Source organism: Hemicordylus capensis, chromosome 6, assembly GCF_027244095.1.
Source record: "Hemicordylus capensis ecotype Gifberg chromosome 6, rHemCap1.1.pri, whole genome shotgun sequence".
NCBI lineage: Eukaryota > Metazoa > Chordata > Lepidosauria > Squamata > Cordylidae > Hemicordylus > Hemicordylus capensis.
Window position 1 is genome coordinate 78,084,459 of NC_069662.1, and position 17,777 is coordinate 78,102,235.

Genomic DNA, 17,777 nt, shown 5'->3' on the forward strand with positions numbered 1-17,777 from the left:
TCTTTTCCTACACCCTGTGCTTCTTTATTCAAATAGCAGCTGAAACTCTCAAAACCAGAAATGAAATGGTATGCAGTTTGATAATTGTAGAGCAGGTAACCTGAGCAGAAAACAAGCCTTGTAAGGAAATACATTTAAGAATGTCATGTGGGCAGCTTGAAAAAAGACAACTGTTTACCATTGCTGTTCTTGACATCCAGTACTTGGCGTCTGCAAAGGTGTGAATGCTTGAGGGTCACTACGTGTGCCTCTTGTTCAGCAAGTTGTAACAATTTATCAATTCATGGTACAGCCATAAAACTAAGGTTATCACATACTCCCTTCCCCCATCATACTATCCATGGAAAGGAGTGCCTCATCAGTATCCAAAGTATGTTGTGTAAACACAGACTGAATGAATAATCTCATTATACAGTCGCAATATCTTTGCTTGAGAGTCTCTGGCTTCCTTTTCTTAGTGAAAGTACCTGGAAAAGTTGAAGTGCTACATTTAGTCTTACTCTATGGGTTAAACACTATGTTGCTTTCGAATTCTGATGGCTCTTCTAAAACCTACCATGCTTTTGATGAATCCATTTCTAAGAGCCACGCATGCATCTTGCTATTTTAATGATTTCCACACCATATTACGTATACCATGCCATTTTCACACCATACCATTGGCTTTTGGTTTCCCCCCCAATGTTTAACTTTTGATGCACCGTAATGCAATGCAGTGGCAAGTGAAACGAGCATACAGATACCCAGAACTGCAAGAGTTTGGGGCTCCACTAATTCCTTGGGAGAAATTCTGGTCTGGGTTCAGGCTTCTTGTGGAGTGAAACAGGAATGTTGCCGCCCTCTCCAAGAATAGAGATGTTGACAACCCCTGCATTATCATTAAGATATCTGGTTTGCTGCTGGTCATGATGGACTTTACACTAGCATTCAGTGTTGTCTGTGCATTGCAGCTGAAAAAGCTGAAGGATGTTGCTGGTGGAAAGGGAGCAGCTGTTTATAATTTGAATTGTACCTACAACAGGAGTCAGTTGATAGTGACAGGAGGGCTGTATGTTATCCCTGAATCTCCGGGTACATGTTCAATGGAAATCTCAGGTAGTTTTTTTGGCAATGTCATGGCTAAGGGTAGACATCAGCATAGTAAATGTTCGAAAATTTTGTTGAATGTTTATCAGAAGCTCTTAAGAATTGTAGAGAGAAATGTGTGTATGTGTGTGTTTTTTTAAGTGGACCCAACACTTAGTGAATGATCTGAAAGTATCAGAAGTTGCTTAGCTTCAGCCATGCTGCAGATGTGGGCTTGATCCATTCCTTGGACAGGAGACTGCTCGGAGCCTCATGTGGAAGTAGGCTATGAATATCTATATCAGTTTATGAAATTTACCAGTGTAGTTTCAAAGCATATTCACAATGTCTAGTTACTGTAATCCAACAGTCCTAAAGAATAAAGGTTGCGACAGTTGACACAGACCTTTTTATAAAGGGAGGTTGAATTTTCTGTAGTAGTTGCTGATAGGAAAAAGTGCTTCTAGCGTCAACTGTATATTGGGAACCCAGGAGCAGTTCTGGACTAGAAGTATCAGGTTTTGCATCTGGGTAGGAAAGTGAGATGGTAAAATTGATAAAAATATCCTTAAGGGTCACTATTTCTCTTGGTATAAAGAACATTCCTGCACTTTGAAAACTTGTATATCGGGGGAAATGTTATTACTTATAGTTAAAAGCCAATTTACACTTTTGGGATACTATATACTACATTGGACTGCAGTGGGGAGATTGCAGGTTTGAATGTTCTTTGAAGGGGAAAAAATACTGCTTGCACTGAGAAAGCTAAAACATCAGAGAGAGGGCTAGGCAATCGTGTTTTCCTCTGATATGCTAATTTTCTATGTGCAGGGAGGGTTTTTTTGTTTTACACAAAGGGGGAATATTTCAAACAAACAGCTCCTCACTTGCAATCTGAAGCCAGTGACAGCATTTTCAAAATGAATCCTACATGCTGCTAAATTGGAGACACCACTTTAGAACCTTGAAGGTGCTCTCCCAATCGAAAAGAGAGAAGGGCTTACTCAAAGGTGACCTTTCTTTGTCTTCCTGGTGGCTAAAGATAGTAATGAAGGAAAACGCCCAGTATGACTCACCTGGGACCAGGGAAAGGCCAAGAGTATTGTGCCTCAAGCTCCTTCAGCTTTCTTTGCCCGGGGGCGGGGGGGGGAGGGGAGAGTTTTCAGTGGTAGAGCCAGGCTGCTTTTCTGTGGTAATTTATGCCCTGTCTTTCAGGGGAAGGTGGGAGACTGGTTCACATTTAAGGTCAAGATGAGAGCTGTGTTAGACAGTAAGATTGGTAAGGCCTAAGTGAGCATAATATGGTACTGGTAGATTCTCAGCATTAGATGGTTTGGTAACCAGGAGTGTTTGGTAGTTCTCAGTTCTTCTCAGTTATAGTTCCAGAATTCTATTTTTATTGTTGCTGGTTTTAAGATTACTTCTTAAAATTGAGCAAATTTTTTAAAAAATACATTAGGGCGATGTATTGGAAACACTTTAAGGTCTTGAACACGACCTCCAACTGATGCTTTTGTGGGCTGCGGTGAAGGCAGGAGCTCGGCTGCCTTCTTCGGCAGATGAGCAGCAACCGTTCTTGCCTTGGATGTGCACCCACATGAATGGCAGTGTGCCAAAGGCAAGAGTTGGGAGCAGGAGGACTTTCCCGTCTCGCATCCCAGGGTGCCCCACACTGTGAGTGCGGTGGCTGCCCACATGATGATGATGATGATGATCATTCATTCATTCATTCATTCATTTGATTTCTATACCGCCCTTCCAAAAAATGGCTCAGGCTGGTTTACACGGAAAAGTAACAAACAAATAAGATGGATGATGATGAATACCGCTTTTCAACAAAAGTTCCTAAAGTGGTTTAAATAGATATAAATAAAATGGCTCCCTGTCCACAGTCTAGAATAGGATAGACACCAGCAACAGCCACTAGAGGGATGCTGTGCTGGGGATGGATAGGGCCAGTTGCTCTCTTCCTACTAAATAAAGAGAATCACCACTTTTAAAAGGTAACTCTTTGCTCAGCTAGCAGGGGACTGCATTAGAGCAGCTGCTGTGCTTGTTGCAGCCACTCCTCCACCTCCACCCCCCCCCCGCCCACTGCCAGAAGTGGTGGCAGGCCAGTTGCGGGGAGCCGTTTAACCTGGTGGTGATTGTGCACATGATTGCCGGCTGAGGTTAAGCAAACCATAGGTTAGCTTTACCTTGGCTAAATGCCGAGTTCAAAAGTGGGGCTAGGCATGGGGGCAGTGTTGGGATTGGGCTCAATCCCAGTGCTTCACATGTGCATGCTAGCCCAGGCTGGGCTAGGCTGTGTGTGTGAACAGTCTCTTTGCATAACAACCCCAGATTAAAAGGCAAATTGACAGAGATCTAGGACCCGACATGAGCTTTCCCCCCCAGCTGTACCATCTAAAGATTTACAGTGTAAATGGGGGCAAATGAGGGAACTGTCCGCTGTTTTCAGATTAGTCACCTTGATTAGTGGTCCCTTCACTAAACATGGAGCTGCAGTGGGCTGAATTCATGATGTGCAAAAGCTCTTGCCTCTCGATAGCTGTAGTCGGCATCAATCTATTGCAGGAATGCATATTACAGTTACTGTGGGAAATGCGGGTGTTTCTCACCCGGAAACTCTTACATAGCGTGCACATCATACATGGGCACATGCATCCTTAAATGCTTTTGGGCACATATCGGGAAACTGGGCCCAATCAGGGTTCCCAGATACCCATACAGGTATTTAAAGGTGCCTGCACAAAAGTATGCAGCGTCCACACTTACTGTGTTTGATGTGGGGGACTATGGTATTTCCCAAAGCAGTTGTAATGTGTAGTGTTGCTCTTATATCCCAAGGGCCAAATTACACGCGCCATTAAATGCATTAGGGTTGGTGGTTTAATTTAAAATAAAATTAATAGCTGCAGCCCAATCAGAGTGAAAATAAGCTGTGCTTTTTCAATTGGTGGTATTTCACACTCTGGTAGTAGATGATAGGTGTGTTTGACATTGCTGCCTCAAGGACTGTGTGGTCCCCGAGGCAGCAGTGGTGTTGCCTGGACTGGCCCCGCTGGAAGTCAAGATGCCTGGGGTGGCGGTGCAGTGGTGGTAAGATGCCGCTGGGTACCAGTGTGGAGGACACCCTTCAAAAGGGGGCAGCCTGGGCAAGGGGAGACCTCAGAAAGGAGGAGAGACTAGGAGGCGGCAGCATCTGAGGAAGCCACTCCATCACTACAGGAACAACTGTATGATGAGCTGCCCACATCTGCATCTAGCAGCCCTTCCTGTATTTGCAGAAGTGGTACTCCATTTAAAAAAAAAAGGGTTGAAAAACTCTGTGCTAAATTCTTGTCGGTACAAACAGCAGCCACCACCACAATCACGAAATGGCTGGTGGCAGAGAAATGGGTGAGCAGAAGTTGGCTTGTGAGACCTTACTTTGCCCTCCAGAGTTCCCACTTGTGAGCCAAAAAATTAAAAGGTTTTCTTGAGAGTTGAAAGTGGTTTTGGGAGAGGTGTTGCTTTACTCTGTTTCTTGACTGTCACTGTCACCGCTGGTCAAACAGCTTTTGCCAGTTTTAAAACAAGACAAAAATTTTGTTAGCAGAAGCAAAAGTGGGATGGATGTACACCTAGGGTTGCCAACATTTCATTGCCTGAATAAGGGAGCATGCAGGGGTAATGGGGAGCCTGAGTAGCAGTGCAGTATGTATTTTAACCACTTTCAGCTTAAACTACTTATCACTTAGATTGCTTCTGTTCTGCTTATTGATATAACCATGGCTAGCATAACTGGGTCACCTTAAATGGCGCAGAGGAGAAATGCTTGACTAACAAGCAGAAGGTTGCCGGTTTGAATCCCCGCTACTATATCGGGCAGCAGTGATATAGGAAGATGCTGAAAGGCATCATCTCATACTGCACAGGAGGAGGCAATGGTAACCCCCCCCCCTGTATTCTAACAAAAGAAAAACCACAGGGCTCTGTGATCGCCAGGAGTTAAAATTGACTTGACAGCACACTTTACCTTTAGCCTAACTGGGTATGATGTAATTTTGTCTTCTAGAAAGATAATTTCTTTGAATTATTTATATATATACACTGATCATGATCATCACCTTTATTTCATTTTTAGTGAAAATAACTGGTTTGATCTCGGCCATAGGTTCTTCCCATTAGCTGAAAATAAGAGACAAATGGCACCCTATAAGGGATAGATGGTTTTGGACTGAAATAAGGAATGTCCCTGCTAATAAAGGACTGTTGATAACCCTAGTACACACCATAGGCAGCAACCCCCCTCTCAAATTGTCTTCAGTTTGCTGAAGAATGTAGCCTGTCCTCAGCCCTAGAAGAGTAGATGCCGTGTTGCAGAGAGAATAAGGAAGAGACCCTCACCCTGCCTCCTTTCTGGCCTCTTAAAGACATTTATCTTTTCCAGCCTGTGCCTTTCCAGTCTGAACACCATGACTGTAGGAGACTGAATTAGTCACGTATTATCCTGATTTTGCTGTGGAGGAGAACCCAACAATGAGAGAAATGGAAACAGAGAGATGGAGATTATTTAATTTTCTTTTGTAATCTGCGCCGATGCATTTTATAATGTTGCAACCTTTCCAAGGCTGCCTGATTGTTTAATTTTGTATGTGTGCACGCATAGCTTTAACATTTGGTCATAGCTGGGCTGGGGGGTGCTGTAGATCGGGGATTGCAATTGAGTGCTCAAGTGTAGCTGCCAGAATTTCCATAGCCCTGCAGGGTTTGCCTCTGCACTCTCTTGATAGCAAAATTATCACTGCCTTGCTTCATGGGGGACAGAGTCTATGGCATTCCACTCTAGCCCACTTGTTATCTGATAAGCCCCAAGGTTCAGACTGGTGTGATAACAGGATTGCAGTAATGAATTGCTGGAGGCTGAAGGTGACAGATTGATTTGCAGTGACAACCTAATGGACAGGTGTGTTGGCGCAGTCTGCTTCCAGTCTGCCTTTGGCGGAAAGATCTGAGAATCAAGTCCCATCAAAGATCGTGAAAAGGGTGGGACTGGAGAGATGATATTAGATTTAACGTGGCTTGGTTTTTTAAAGCTACCTGGACGCTCTGCTTGGCAGATAAGAGAGAAAGGGGAGCTTTAATCTATGTAGGAATGTGTTTCTCTGCAGTCTTGAGGGACATAAAGAATGTCGTCCTGTTTTGGCAATGGATGCCTGTGGAGCATGTGCATTCAAAGTTTCGTATTCCACTAGTTTATTTGTAGCCATTTAAATTTTATTTTGCCCATTGTATATATAGTTTCTTGTATCTAGATGTGAATGGGTGCAAACGCTCATATTGATCTTGTTTGTTTCTGCTATGTCTCCTTCCTTATCCCTTTGCGCTGTTGCTTCCTCCATTATAAAAATTTAGATTGTAAGCTCCTGAGGGCAGGGACTCCCTCTTTTTGCTTGCATTACATTGTAAAGGGCTATGTATGTTGATGATATTACAATAAGCATAACGATAAACCGTTGTACTGGCTGACCTCTGTCTTTACATGCTTGCTAAGAGGTAAAAACCAAGAGGTGTTAAAATCTCCTTTCATAAGGAGGAGAGCTGGTCTTGTAGTAGCAAGCATTACTTGTCCCCTTAGCTAAGCAGGGTCCACCCTGGTTGCATTTGAATGGGAGACTTGATGTGTGAGCACTGTAAGATATTCCTCTCAGGGGATGGAGCCGCTCTGGGAAGAGCAGAAGGTTTCAAGTTCCCTCCCTGGTTTCTCCAAGATAGGGCTGAGAGAGATTCCTGCCTGCAACCTTGGAGAAGTCACTGCCAGTCTGTGTAGACAATACTGAGCAAGATAGACCAATGGTCTGACTCAGTATATGGCAGCTTCCTATGTCCCTATAACTCGAGAAAAATTCCTAAATATTTCAAATGAAATACTACTTCAAGAGAAATTCCTGTTCATGAAGGAGCTACTGTTTCCAGACACCCTAAACTGGAAATAAAATTGAATACTTACTTAGTGGATTTCTTGCTGTTGAGCCATTTGTTCTGAAGAAGTGCATGGGAATCTAGCCTGGCACTTTATTTAAAACTAAACACCCATATCTGTGCAATAAGCAAAATGGCCATTCTCTCACCCCAGAAGACCCTGAGAACTGAGGGGGTTCAGGTTCTCTAAAAGAGAATTCAGCACCCTTGCCAGACTAACCCCCTGTAAGAGTCTTTGGAGGACTGGTTACATGGGTATACAAGCAAATATGTGTGCATTATGTTAATTGTGCCACTTGCTACAATGTGCCCGTTGTTTGTTTGGTAAGTGGCAAGGTGTGGGGTGGGGAGAGATCATGATTGAGGCCACAGCATGGGGGGAGAAGGATTTAATCTTTTGCCCCACATTGCCCCTCCTCTCCAGTCCACATCTGGAGTGCCTTCCCTATAGCTGCTATTTGCCCTAGGAGGAAAGCTGTCTTTAGCACCAATGAAAGCTTCCTTCCTGAGCAAATAGTAGCTATGAGGCAGAGGGGGGCATGAGGGGAGAGAGATCCAGAACTGGACTGCAATATTGAGCAAAGTGCTAAGGTCCCTTTCCTTCACACAGCATTTCCAGTCCTGTTCAGCCCACCCAGCTTCTACTTATAATGCAAAAAATAAAAAATAAAAAATAAACTTGTTAGGGCTAATGATGCGATTAAAGTAGAGTTTGGCTCTTCTCTCTTTCGGTGTATATGTGGTGCTCTCGTTATCTTCCTTGATGTCCAATGACCATCAGCTGATTATTTATTTATTTACTTATTTGATTGATTGATTGATTGCACTTATATTCCGCCCTGCACAAAATCTCAGGGCGATGTACAATCTAATTAAACTAGAGCCTAAAAATTATATAAACAGGTTAGAATTACCATAAATAAAATTTTAAAACTTTAAAACATCATAAACTAAAAGCCTGATAAAACAGGTCTGTTTTCAAAAGCTGTTTTTTTTAACAAAAATTTGAGATGGGGAGATTCAGATTTCATTAGAGAGTGTGTTCCAGAGCCTTGGGGCAACCATAGAGAAGGCCCAGTTTTGGAGCGCTACTAAGTGAACTGGTGGCAACTGCAACCAGACCTCCCCGATGATCTTAATAAGTGGCAGCGGTCACGAAGAAGGTGCTCTTTTCAATACCATGGGCCCAAGCTGTTCAAGGCCTTATACGTAATAACCAGCACTTTGTATTTTGCCCAGAAACTAATTGGCAGCCAGTGTTGGCAGGAGACCAACCTGGCTGCTGCATTCTGCACAGTTGCAGTCTATGAACTATGTACAAAGGCAGCCCAAAGTAGAGCCCATTGCAGTAATTGGTCCTGGATATCACCAGCATATGCACCACTGCTTTAAGGTTGTTTGTCTCACAAAATGGACATAACTGATGTATCAGCCAAAGTTGATAAAAAGCACTCCTGGCCACTGCCTCAACATGAGATATCTGGGTTTGGGTCCAAAAGTACTCCCAATTCCCTACGTACCTGATCTTTGAGGGGGAGTGTAACCTCATCCATAACAGGCAGATCTAAACCACTTCCTAAATTCTGGCCTCCCACAACAAGTACCTCCATCTTATTTGGATTTAACTTCAGTTTGTTCTCTCTCATCCAGTCCATTACCAATTCCAAGCAAGCATTTAGAGAGGTTAAGCTGTCTCCTGATGAAGTTGATATGGAGAAATAGATATGGGTGTCATCAGCATATAGATAGCATCCTGCACCAAATTTCCTGATGATCTCTCCTAGTGGTTTCATATAGATGTTAAAAAGCATTGGAGATAGAATGGAGCCCTGTGGGACTCTGTACAATAGCTCTCGCTTTGAAAAGCAACAGTCTCCAAGCAGCCATCTAGAATCTACCTGAGAGGTAGGAGTGGAACCACTGCAAAGCCGTGTCTCTCACTCCCAATCCCTTTAGGCACTTCAGGAGGATACCATGGTCGATGGTATCGAAAGCTGCTAAGAGGACCAAGAGGGTCACACTCCCCCTGTCAATTCCTAATTGGAGGTTGCCCATCAGGCTGACCAAGGCAGTCTCCACCCCATAGCCAGTTTGAAATGGGTACAGATAATCTGCTTCTTCCAAGACTGACTGGAGTTGAGAAACCACCACCCTTTCAATCACCTTGCCCAACCATGGAAGATTGGAGACAGGCCTATAACTGCCTGGCTCTGAGGGAAAGGATGTAAATGAAATACAATACATTTGATTTAAGGTTTCACCCAAGACAGGGCAATAGTAGGGGTGTGCAATTCAATTTGAGGTCAAATTAGTTCGGGTCAAATTGGGGGGAACTTGCAGATTTTACCTCGAATCAAATCTCCCTTAAAATGGAACTATTGATTTGGGGTCAAAGTGCATTATCCTCTACTCAACTCCAATTGATTTGGGTGATTTGAACACCATTTTGAGGCCCGTTTTGCTGGGAAAGGGGGCTGCAAAATTGAATTTCTTTTTCCGGGAGAGCTGGTCTACCAGTTGGGGTTGGCAGGTAGACTCTGAGGTGGACTTTTTCACTAAGTCTAGAGAGGAGGGCTGGTCTACCCGCAGATCCCAATTGTTAGACCAGCTCTTCCTGGGGAAAAGTGTTATTTTGAGGTCTGTTTTCCCAGCAGAACAAGCCTCTAAATGGTGCTCAAATCACCTGAACTTATTTGGGTGATTCGAGAGTGATTCAAACAAGCTGGCTGTTCTCAACAAATAAATTTGTTGGTTCTGCGATTCAATTCAACCTCAAATCAAATTACTGAATTTGATTCATGCACACTCCTAGTCAATAGCCCTTGTGGGGCGAGCCTATTAAGGAAATGAAATAAAAAATGTGGAAGAATAACTCTCTAAAAACAGCTCCACAGGGCTGCACTGGCTTTATCATACAAGTGTAAGGGCTAGGAATCTTTTGTTTCATGACAGTGGTTTCCATTTGGATATATGTTCAGTCTCTGTGAAAACACGTGCTGAAACTTATGGTATAGAAAAGCAATAGTCCAGCCTTTTTCTTGTAATCTTAAAAATATTAATGTGCATTTTTAGCATTCCCATAGAGTGGGGTGTGAGCCAACCAAAGTTAAGCATATAATTCCATTTGGTTTCAATGAGAGAGAAAAGCATGTACTTGGGGCTGCAATTCTAGGCACATTGACTTGACTAGGGAACAAGTCCCACTAAGTCCCAGTGGGATGTAGATTTCTGAGTAAATATGCTTTGGATTGCACATATCTCCAGCTGAAACTGGTAGAACTTTAAGAGCTTAACTTGGACTTGATCCTGCTTAGTGTTTGCAACATGGGTTTTTGAGCTAGAATGGGGGGATTTTCCACTAGTCCATAGGTTCTCTGGCTTGGTAGTGACACTCTCTTAAGGGTCAACAATTCCCGATTTGAGTAATGAAATTGAAACACTGCTACCCTCTCCTACCATTCCAGCTGCATTTGTTATTAACTTCCTCTACTATATTTTCTGCTCTCATGGAGATCCCATAATTCCATGCCTGAAGTGCTTCCCTCTCTGTTCAGAGCTCATCTGAATTGTTGGGGATCTAAACCCATGACCATTGTGCTAACGTCTTGCAGTACATTTTGCCTGAGGAAAGGACTGCTTCATTGGGCTTATGCATTAGCTTGCAAAGTATTGTGAAATTGTCCAAGGTGAAATCTGTCAGGCATGCAAATGTACCAGGAGGCTGGCTGCTCAGGGTGGCTGAATGCTTTATCTGGAGTGATCAAAACTTTAATGTGGTTCTTAGTGTTTCTGGCATTACTTTGTTGAGAAAGGTGCATTTCATTTTGCTACCTAATATCTGGGCTCTGGGTTTTTCAAAGGAATCCCCCCTCTCCTGCCCTCTCCATGTCTTGAGACTTTCAGGAAAGACCATTGTCAGGCTCTCAGTACAGCCATCTGCTTTCCGCTGCCAAAGGAGGTTGAGGTGGCCTCAGAGTTTTCAGCCGGGGGAGCTTTAAGGCTTACATTCACCAGCCCTGCCCTAGTGTTGCTACCCACAAGACTCAGTCAGAATCCCCGGGCTCCTTCCACACCAAGCCCTCCTCCTTGGTACCCTCAAGGCTCCTTGGTGGTCTTGTCATAGTAAGCATGACTTGTCCCCTTAGCTAAGCAGGGTCCACCCTGGTTGCATATGAAACTAGAAGTGTGAGCACTGAAAGATACTCCCCTCAGGGGATGGAGCTGCTCTGGGAAGAGCAGAAGGTTCTAAGTTCCCTCCCTGGCTTCTCCAATAGGGCTGAGAGAGATTCCTGCCTGCAGCCTTGGAGAAACCACTGTCAGTCTGTGAAGACAATATTGAGCTACATGGACCAATGGTCTGACTCAGTATATGGCAGCTTCCTGTGTTCCTATGTTCCTGTTTCTGACCTGGCCCTTCATCACTGGCCTTTATATAGCTATTGACAGCTGGGGCAAGTCTCCCAAGATCTTGTCTTGAGATCTCACGAGGGCCACTCCCAATCCTGTGAAGCTACACTATCTGTTGATAGTGAGGCAACATCTCCCTGCTGGGGCCAGTGTGAATGCTTCCAGGCAGGTGTATTGATGTCTACTTCTCCACCCACCCGATAGGGTCCTCCCTGCAAGATCCAGGTGGGGGAAGCCCTGACATGAAGCTCACTGCATTTACCTGGAGTGATTGGCTCCACCTTGGGGGTTCCCTTTTAACCATTTTGCAAGTGCTTCAATCTTCTGAAATTTGCACTTGGCGCAGTGGGGAGGCATCCTGCCTAGAGAGCAGGAGGCTGTTGGTTTGAATCCCCACTGGTGTGTGTCCCGGAATATGGGAAACTCCTATATTGGGCAGCAGCGATATAGGAAGGTGCTGAAAGGCATCATCTCATACTGCATGGGAGGAGGCAATGGGAAACCCCTCCTGTATTCTACCAAAGAAAACCACAGGGCCAGGAGCTGACACTGACTCAACGGCGCAACCTTTCCAGAGCCTTCTGTGCAGTGGGAACCTACCTATGAAATCCCTTCAGATTACAACTGTTACGAATACTTATATACCTTTTTTCAACAAAAGTTCTCAAAGCAGTTTCCAAAGAAAAAGAAATATTTAATAAGATGGTTCCCTGTCCCCAAAGGGCTCACAATCTAGAAAGAAATACAAGGTAGGCACTCGCAAGAGCCACTGAAAAGATGCTGTGCTGGGGCTTGATGGGGACAATTGCTCTCACCTTGCTAAATATAAGAGAATCACCTCCTATGCATTTATAAGAGAAAGATACCTCTTTGCTCCGTTAGCAGGGATTAAAGGCAGGTTTGTTTAAATGATTTGCTCCTGGTTTTAAAGAAAAGAATGAAGACCCTTTTCTAAAAGGAGATGTTTGATAAACATTGTTGGCAAATGCTGTTTTGTCTCATTTATACTGCTGTGTTTTGGTGTTCTGATTTAAAGCTGGTGTTTTGATTGCATATTTATGATTTTAATAGCTGTTTGTAAGCTGCTCTGGGAGCCTGAGACGGCTGAGAAATGGGTTAGAAATAGAGGAAACAAAGAAAAAATCAGATGGGAAATGGGATATGGCTGTGGTCATGTAATGACGCACCACTGGATATTTCCATTCAAACATGGAGCCAAAACTAAGAAAGTGCTTCTTGGTTCCATTCAGTGGGAGAGTTAAAATCTGGCTTAACTCTCCCAATAACCAAAATCAATAGGAATTGATTTCCATAATCATGTACATGCCCATAAGTTGGTTTTCTCTTTCTTAAAATATATTTTTTGTATTTTACAAGGAACCACCTAGATAAACATGTAGATTTCTAATATGAACAGCATAAGTGTAAAAGTTGCAGAAATATTCTTCATATTATCTCAATTCGGACCTTATTCCAGATCATGGTTAAAGAAGCTCAAGGAGAGCTGGATAAGCTATGGTTAAGGGGAGGAGAGCTGGTCTTGTGGTGGCAAGAATGACTTGTCCCCTTAGCTAAGCAGGGTCTGCCCTGGTTGCAAATGAAAGGGAGACTAGAAGTGTGAGCACTGTAAGATATTCCCCTCAGGGGATGGAGCCGCTCTGGGAAGAGCAGAAGGTTCCAAGTTCCTTCCCTGGCATCTCCAAGATAGGGCTGAGAGAGATTCCTGCCTGCAACCTTGGAGAAGTCACTGCCAGTCTGTATAGACAATACTGAGCTAGATAGACAAATGGTCTGACTTGGTATATGGCAGCTTCCTATGTTCCTTTGTTCCTATGTAACTACAGTTTGGGTTTGCATGGATTTCTGAATTGACAAACCATGGTTTGCAAAAAGCCATACAATGAAAACTGGAAGTAATGGTTTGAAGAAGCTTTGCCAATTGTGTTTTGGTGTGATATCTGATTTGACAAACTATAGTTCTGCCTCCAGAGGCCCCTGAACCATAGAAACAGGAGTAGGGCAAAATACAAAGCCCATTGGCCCATAATGTGGAACTGGAGTTTAAGGGGCCAGAGGTTGTCAAACCTTCATGTCCGAATGCAGTAAGCTCCAGTTCCATGAGGAGAGTGACTTGAAGTTTGCTTTTTGAAACTCCAGTTTGTACCCTCGGGTTGTCGTGAATTTTGTCACCCGAACCCAAGGTTGAACTCTCGCCACCCCAGCCTGAGGTTGAATGCAGCCTGCATTATGTCTGAATGTGGAACTGCAGGTTGTGTTCCCTAGAACCGGAGCTGAGGGAGGAAGCTTCTCCCTTTTTCTGGCCGTGATTGGCTGTGTGGGCTATCCTTCTTACAAACCTGTTCCCCCTCCTCTCTGCAGTCTCACTGACTGCAGTGTCCCTGCTTTTCCTTACATTTGAATTCAGACAGGAGGGTGAGTGTGGTGTGGGGAGCAGAACTGCAGGTCCATTGGATCTGTGGTTCTGTGTTACATACAAATTTGGCCCAAAGCAAACAAGTAGCTCTAGCCATGGTTTGGTGTGATGTCTGAATTGAGTCACTGTTGTGCATTGGAGCATTCACCAAATATTGGTGATTTATAATAGAAACAGATATGTGGATTGTTTCTGACAGTCTCCTCACTGGTAGGATTAGATTCAGTGAGGACATCTGAGAATATCCTATAATTCCACTGCATTATACTTTCTAGATATATCCTCCTGCCTCTGGTTATCAGAGGTACTTTTGGAATAAGCGAAACAGACCCTCAGCTTGATGGTCATATGTAGGATGGAACACTTGACCAGTTAAAAAAGACTGGGTCAAAAGTATTTAAAAAGCATTAACTTTATTATAATAATAGAAATATATATTTATGCTCATCACGAGAACAAATTAGAGCATAGTTGTGAAACAATGAAATTTCTTTTAAACATGTAATTTTTCTGTAAATGTGACCACCACTGAACAGCCCTGCTCTTTGACTGTTGTCCTGGAACACCGGGATTGGCCTACATTTACAAATTCATACCATCTAACTATACACAGTTGAGAACGGAGACATGCCTGTGAGGGTGTAGGAATGTGTTCAAGAACCTGGGTGTGTGTGACTACAAGGATGTCATAAATAGAAAGAGGATAATATGGTACATGTTGAGGAGAGCTGGTCTTGTGGTAGCAAGCATGCATTGTCCCCTTTGCTAAGTAGGGTCAATTGGAGACTACATGTGAGCACAGTAAAATATTCATCTTAGGTAGGGGATGGGGCTGCTCTGGGAAGAGCATCTGTATATGAGCATGCAGAAGGTTCCAGGTTCCCTCCCTGGCATCTCCAAGATAGGGCTGAGACAGTCTCCTACCTGCAACCTTGAAGAAGCCGCTTTCTATGCCTTTTGAAGATGTATTTGCTGAAGAAGGCATTTTGTCTCTGTTGGCTGACTAGGTGGTTGTTTTTTAATTGTGTTATGCAAATCTCTGCACTCCCTCTGTGTGTTTTTAAAAACTTGATTTATTATATTTCAATATTGTTAGCTACTTTGAAAACTTCTGTAGAAAAGTGGAGTATAAGTTATTTTTTAAATAAATAGATTGGTGTGCCCAACCCAAGTTTATACATATATATTTAAAAATAGCCATCTTGAAAAAGGTTGATACTCTTTCCCTGCCCTTCCAGTTTCTCACAACAGGAGCCAGTGCATTACATATTCATTAAACTGAAGTAACTATCTTTGTGAATGTAGACTATTGTTAAAATTGCCAATGCTTTTCTGGTATGGCTCCTGTGCAAGCAATGCTAATTTGATAGACATAAATAGGTGAAGTTTATCTCAGCATGGAAGTGAAGTCTATCAGCAGTTTGATTTCATGCAGAGGAGGACAGGATTCCTGGTTTTGTTTTGTTTTTTGGTTTTTTAAAAAAGAATTTGGCAAGTACAGCTTGTTGTCATGCAGGGATAAGAAACAACAACAAACAACAACAACAAATATTTATATACTGCTTTTCAACAAAAGTTTCCAGAGCGGTTTACATAGGGAAATAACAAATAAATAAATAAGGTGGATCCCTGTCCCCAAAGGGCTCACAAACTAAAAAGAAACATAAGATAGTCACCAGCAACAGTCACTGGAGGTACTGTGCTTGGGATGGATAGGGCCAGTTACTCTCCCCCTGCTAAATAAAGAGAATCACCATGTTAAAAAGGTGCCTCTTTGCCCAGTTAGCAGGCAAAGGGGTAAGAAAAGCTACCTTGCCAGAATTTCTCTCATGAACCGCATCCCTGCCCCCTTTGGTAGTTGGCCACCCTACACTAAACAAATAAGTCTGCTGTTACAAGAAATAAACTGAGGTAAAACTTGGAAAAAACTCCTTCAGAAAATTCAAAGTACCTAAAACTTGCAACTCTCGGTGGGTTATTGTGACTCTTTGATGTGTACTTTAGAAAGTTAATCTAACAATTGTTCTAATGTCAACTCCACACATCTTAAACATCTATTGATGCTTCCTCTCATCTGTAAATAAAGTAAAGCAGCAAATATTGACAATCTCCCCACACCCTATCAGCATACAAGGCTGGTTGCAAGAAATGTCTAACCTCCGCTCTTGCTTAGGGGTTAATGTTAACCTTCTCCTCTTTGCTTTGCAGCAAAAAACAAAAACCCCCACCAAAAACAGGCCACCCCCAAATGCAGGTGTTCCTTTTCAATGGAGAAATTATTGTAGGAGGATCAGATGCTGATCTGAAGTCTCTCTTTCTGTTCTTGTTATGCCTTACTTCTTGCAGATAATAGTGACCATCTCTCATTTACTTTTTGGTTTACTTTTCATTGCTATCAATCACGACTGCTTGAAGGCTGTATTTTCTATGCTTTGCCCTCTGTGTTTTGGCTAGGGATGATCCAGAACTGTTTGTTAGTTTTTATTAGTCTCAAAAACACATACACACACACACACAAAACCCCTTCCATTTGTAGTAGGTTTCGGTTCTGGTCAGAGTGTCCCAAGACACTTTGCTACATGAGGCAAAGGACAATACAGTAGAACTTCGATATCCACAGATCCAGCATCTGTGGATTCATGTATCCGCAACTGGACAATAGACACCTGATCTTGTTATACTCAGGGAATAAAAGTTCCCAAAAGGGTTAAAAAAACCTCAATTTTCAGCTGATTTGTTTTATTATTGGGGGGATCTGCTGGACTGCTGGGGACCCATGAAGCATGATAGACCACTTCCCCCCACATTTCTAGGGCCTTTTGCCCCATTCTGGGGACTTTCCCCAACTTCCGGGAACATAGCCCCCGGATTTCCGTAGGCCCAATGTTCCAGTATTTGCGGTTTCCTTATCCACAGTTGTAGTGGAGAATGGAACCCCCACGAATACTGAGGTTCTCTTGTATGGTGCTTGCTGGCAAAGCAGCATTCTTTGTGTTCTTTTCCTTTTATTTTGCCCTCACTAACCTCAGCCTCATTTGCCTTTCCTGCCACTTAATCGGATTGACTGTGGTGGTTCACATTTTTTTGTTTTTAAAGGTGTCTGTGGCATCAATCAGATTAGATGGCAGAGAGAGTAAAATGAGAGTACAAGTTGAGAATGGTAAGGGCAAAAGAAGACTGTAGTGCCAATTAATGCAGCAGCAACCGGGGAACCCTGCAATTAGTAACTTGAATATGTTTGTCTTTTACCACAATCAACAGGGCTGCAGAAATCCACTTGTCTGTGTTAAGTGAAAAATGATGCCTGACAGGTGAAAAAAGTCCTGATGAGCAATGTACCAACATAGCTTGACAAGTAAAATATTTTATCTGGCTGATAAACTGAGCCAACATTTCTTCACCCCTGACATTGAACTTTAGATGGTGTGTGCATCTTTACTGAGAAGAGGCTTTAGGCTTGTCAGCTATCTTTTGAGCTGGGTTCCTATGCTCTTAATAAATGCAATGATAAGCAGAAATTTAATCACTGTCCTTTTTCTTGGTATGGTGATGCAGTGATATAAAACCTTTTAAAAATCTTTTCTGCAGATGCTAAAGGTTCAGGATGCAGCAGCAAGAATGCTAACTGGAGCATGCTGCATGGATCCTATATATACCTCTGATCTTGTGTCAGCTTTAGCAACTCCCAGCTGATTTCTGGGTCCAATTCAGAGTGCTGGATTTTTACCTTTAAAAAGCCCAAGGGCCGGGATAGCTTGCCTTCTCCAGTTTGAACCTATTCATTCAGATAACCTTTAGAAACCCTGCTCCATATTCTTGTGTCATATGATGTGGGTGGGTTGGATGGCCATGCAAGATATGCCACCTTATTATTGGCACCTAGATTAGGGAAATTAAACCTCAG

The 17,777-nt window shown here is 43.1% G+C and overlaps 1 protein-coding gene across 7 annotated transcripts in view; it reads left to right on the top strand.

Annotated features, from left to right (window-relative positions):
- Nucleotides 1-17,777, top strand: part of TNS3 (tensin 3) — a 420,724-nt gene that overhangs the window by 95,071 nt on the left and 307,876 nt on the right. Inside the window, exon 1 of one of the 7 annotated variants that reach the window (XM_053262004.1) lies at nt 1,018-1,095. The exons of the other annotated variants lie outside the window; for them this stretch is intronic. Within the exon in view, the coding sequence (XP_053117979.1) occupies nt 1,051-1,095 (45 nt within the window). The 5' untranslated portion in view covers nt 1,018-1,050. Of the gene's footprint in view, nt 1-1,017; nt 1,096-17,777 lie in introns of those variants that run through there. 7 annotated transcript variants of the gene reach the window in all.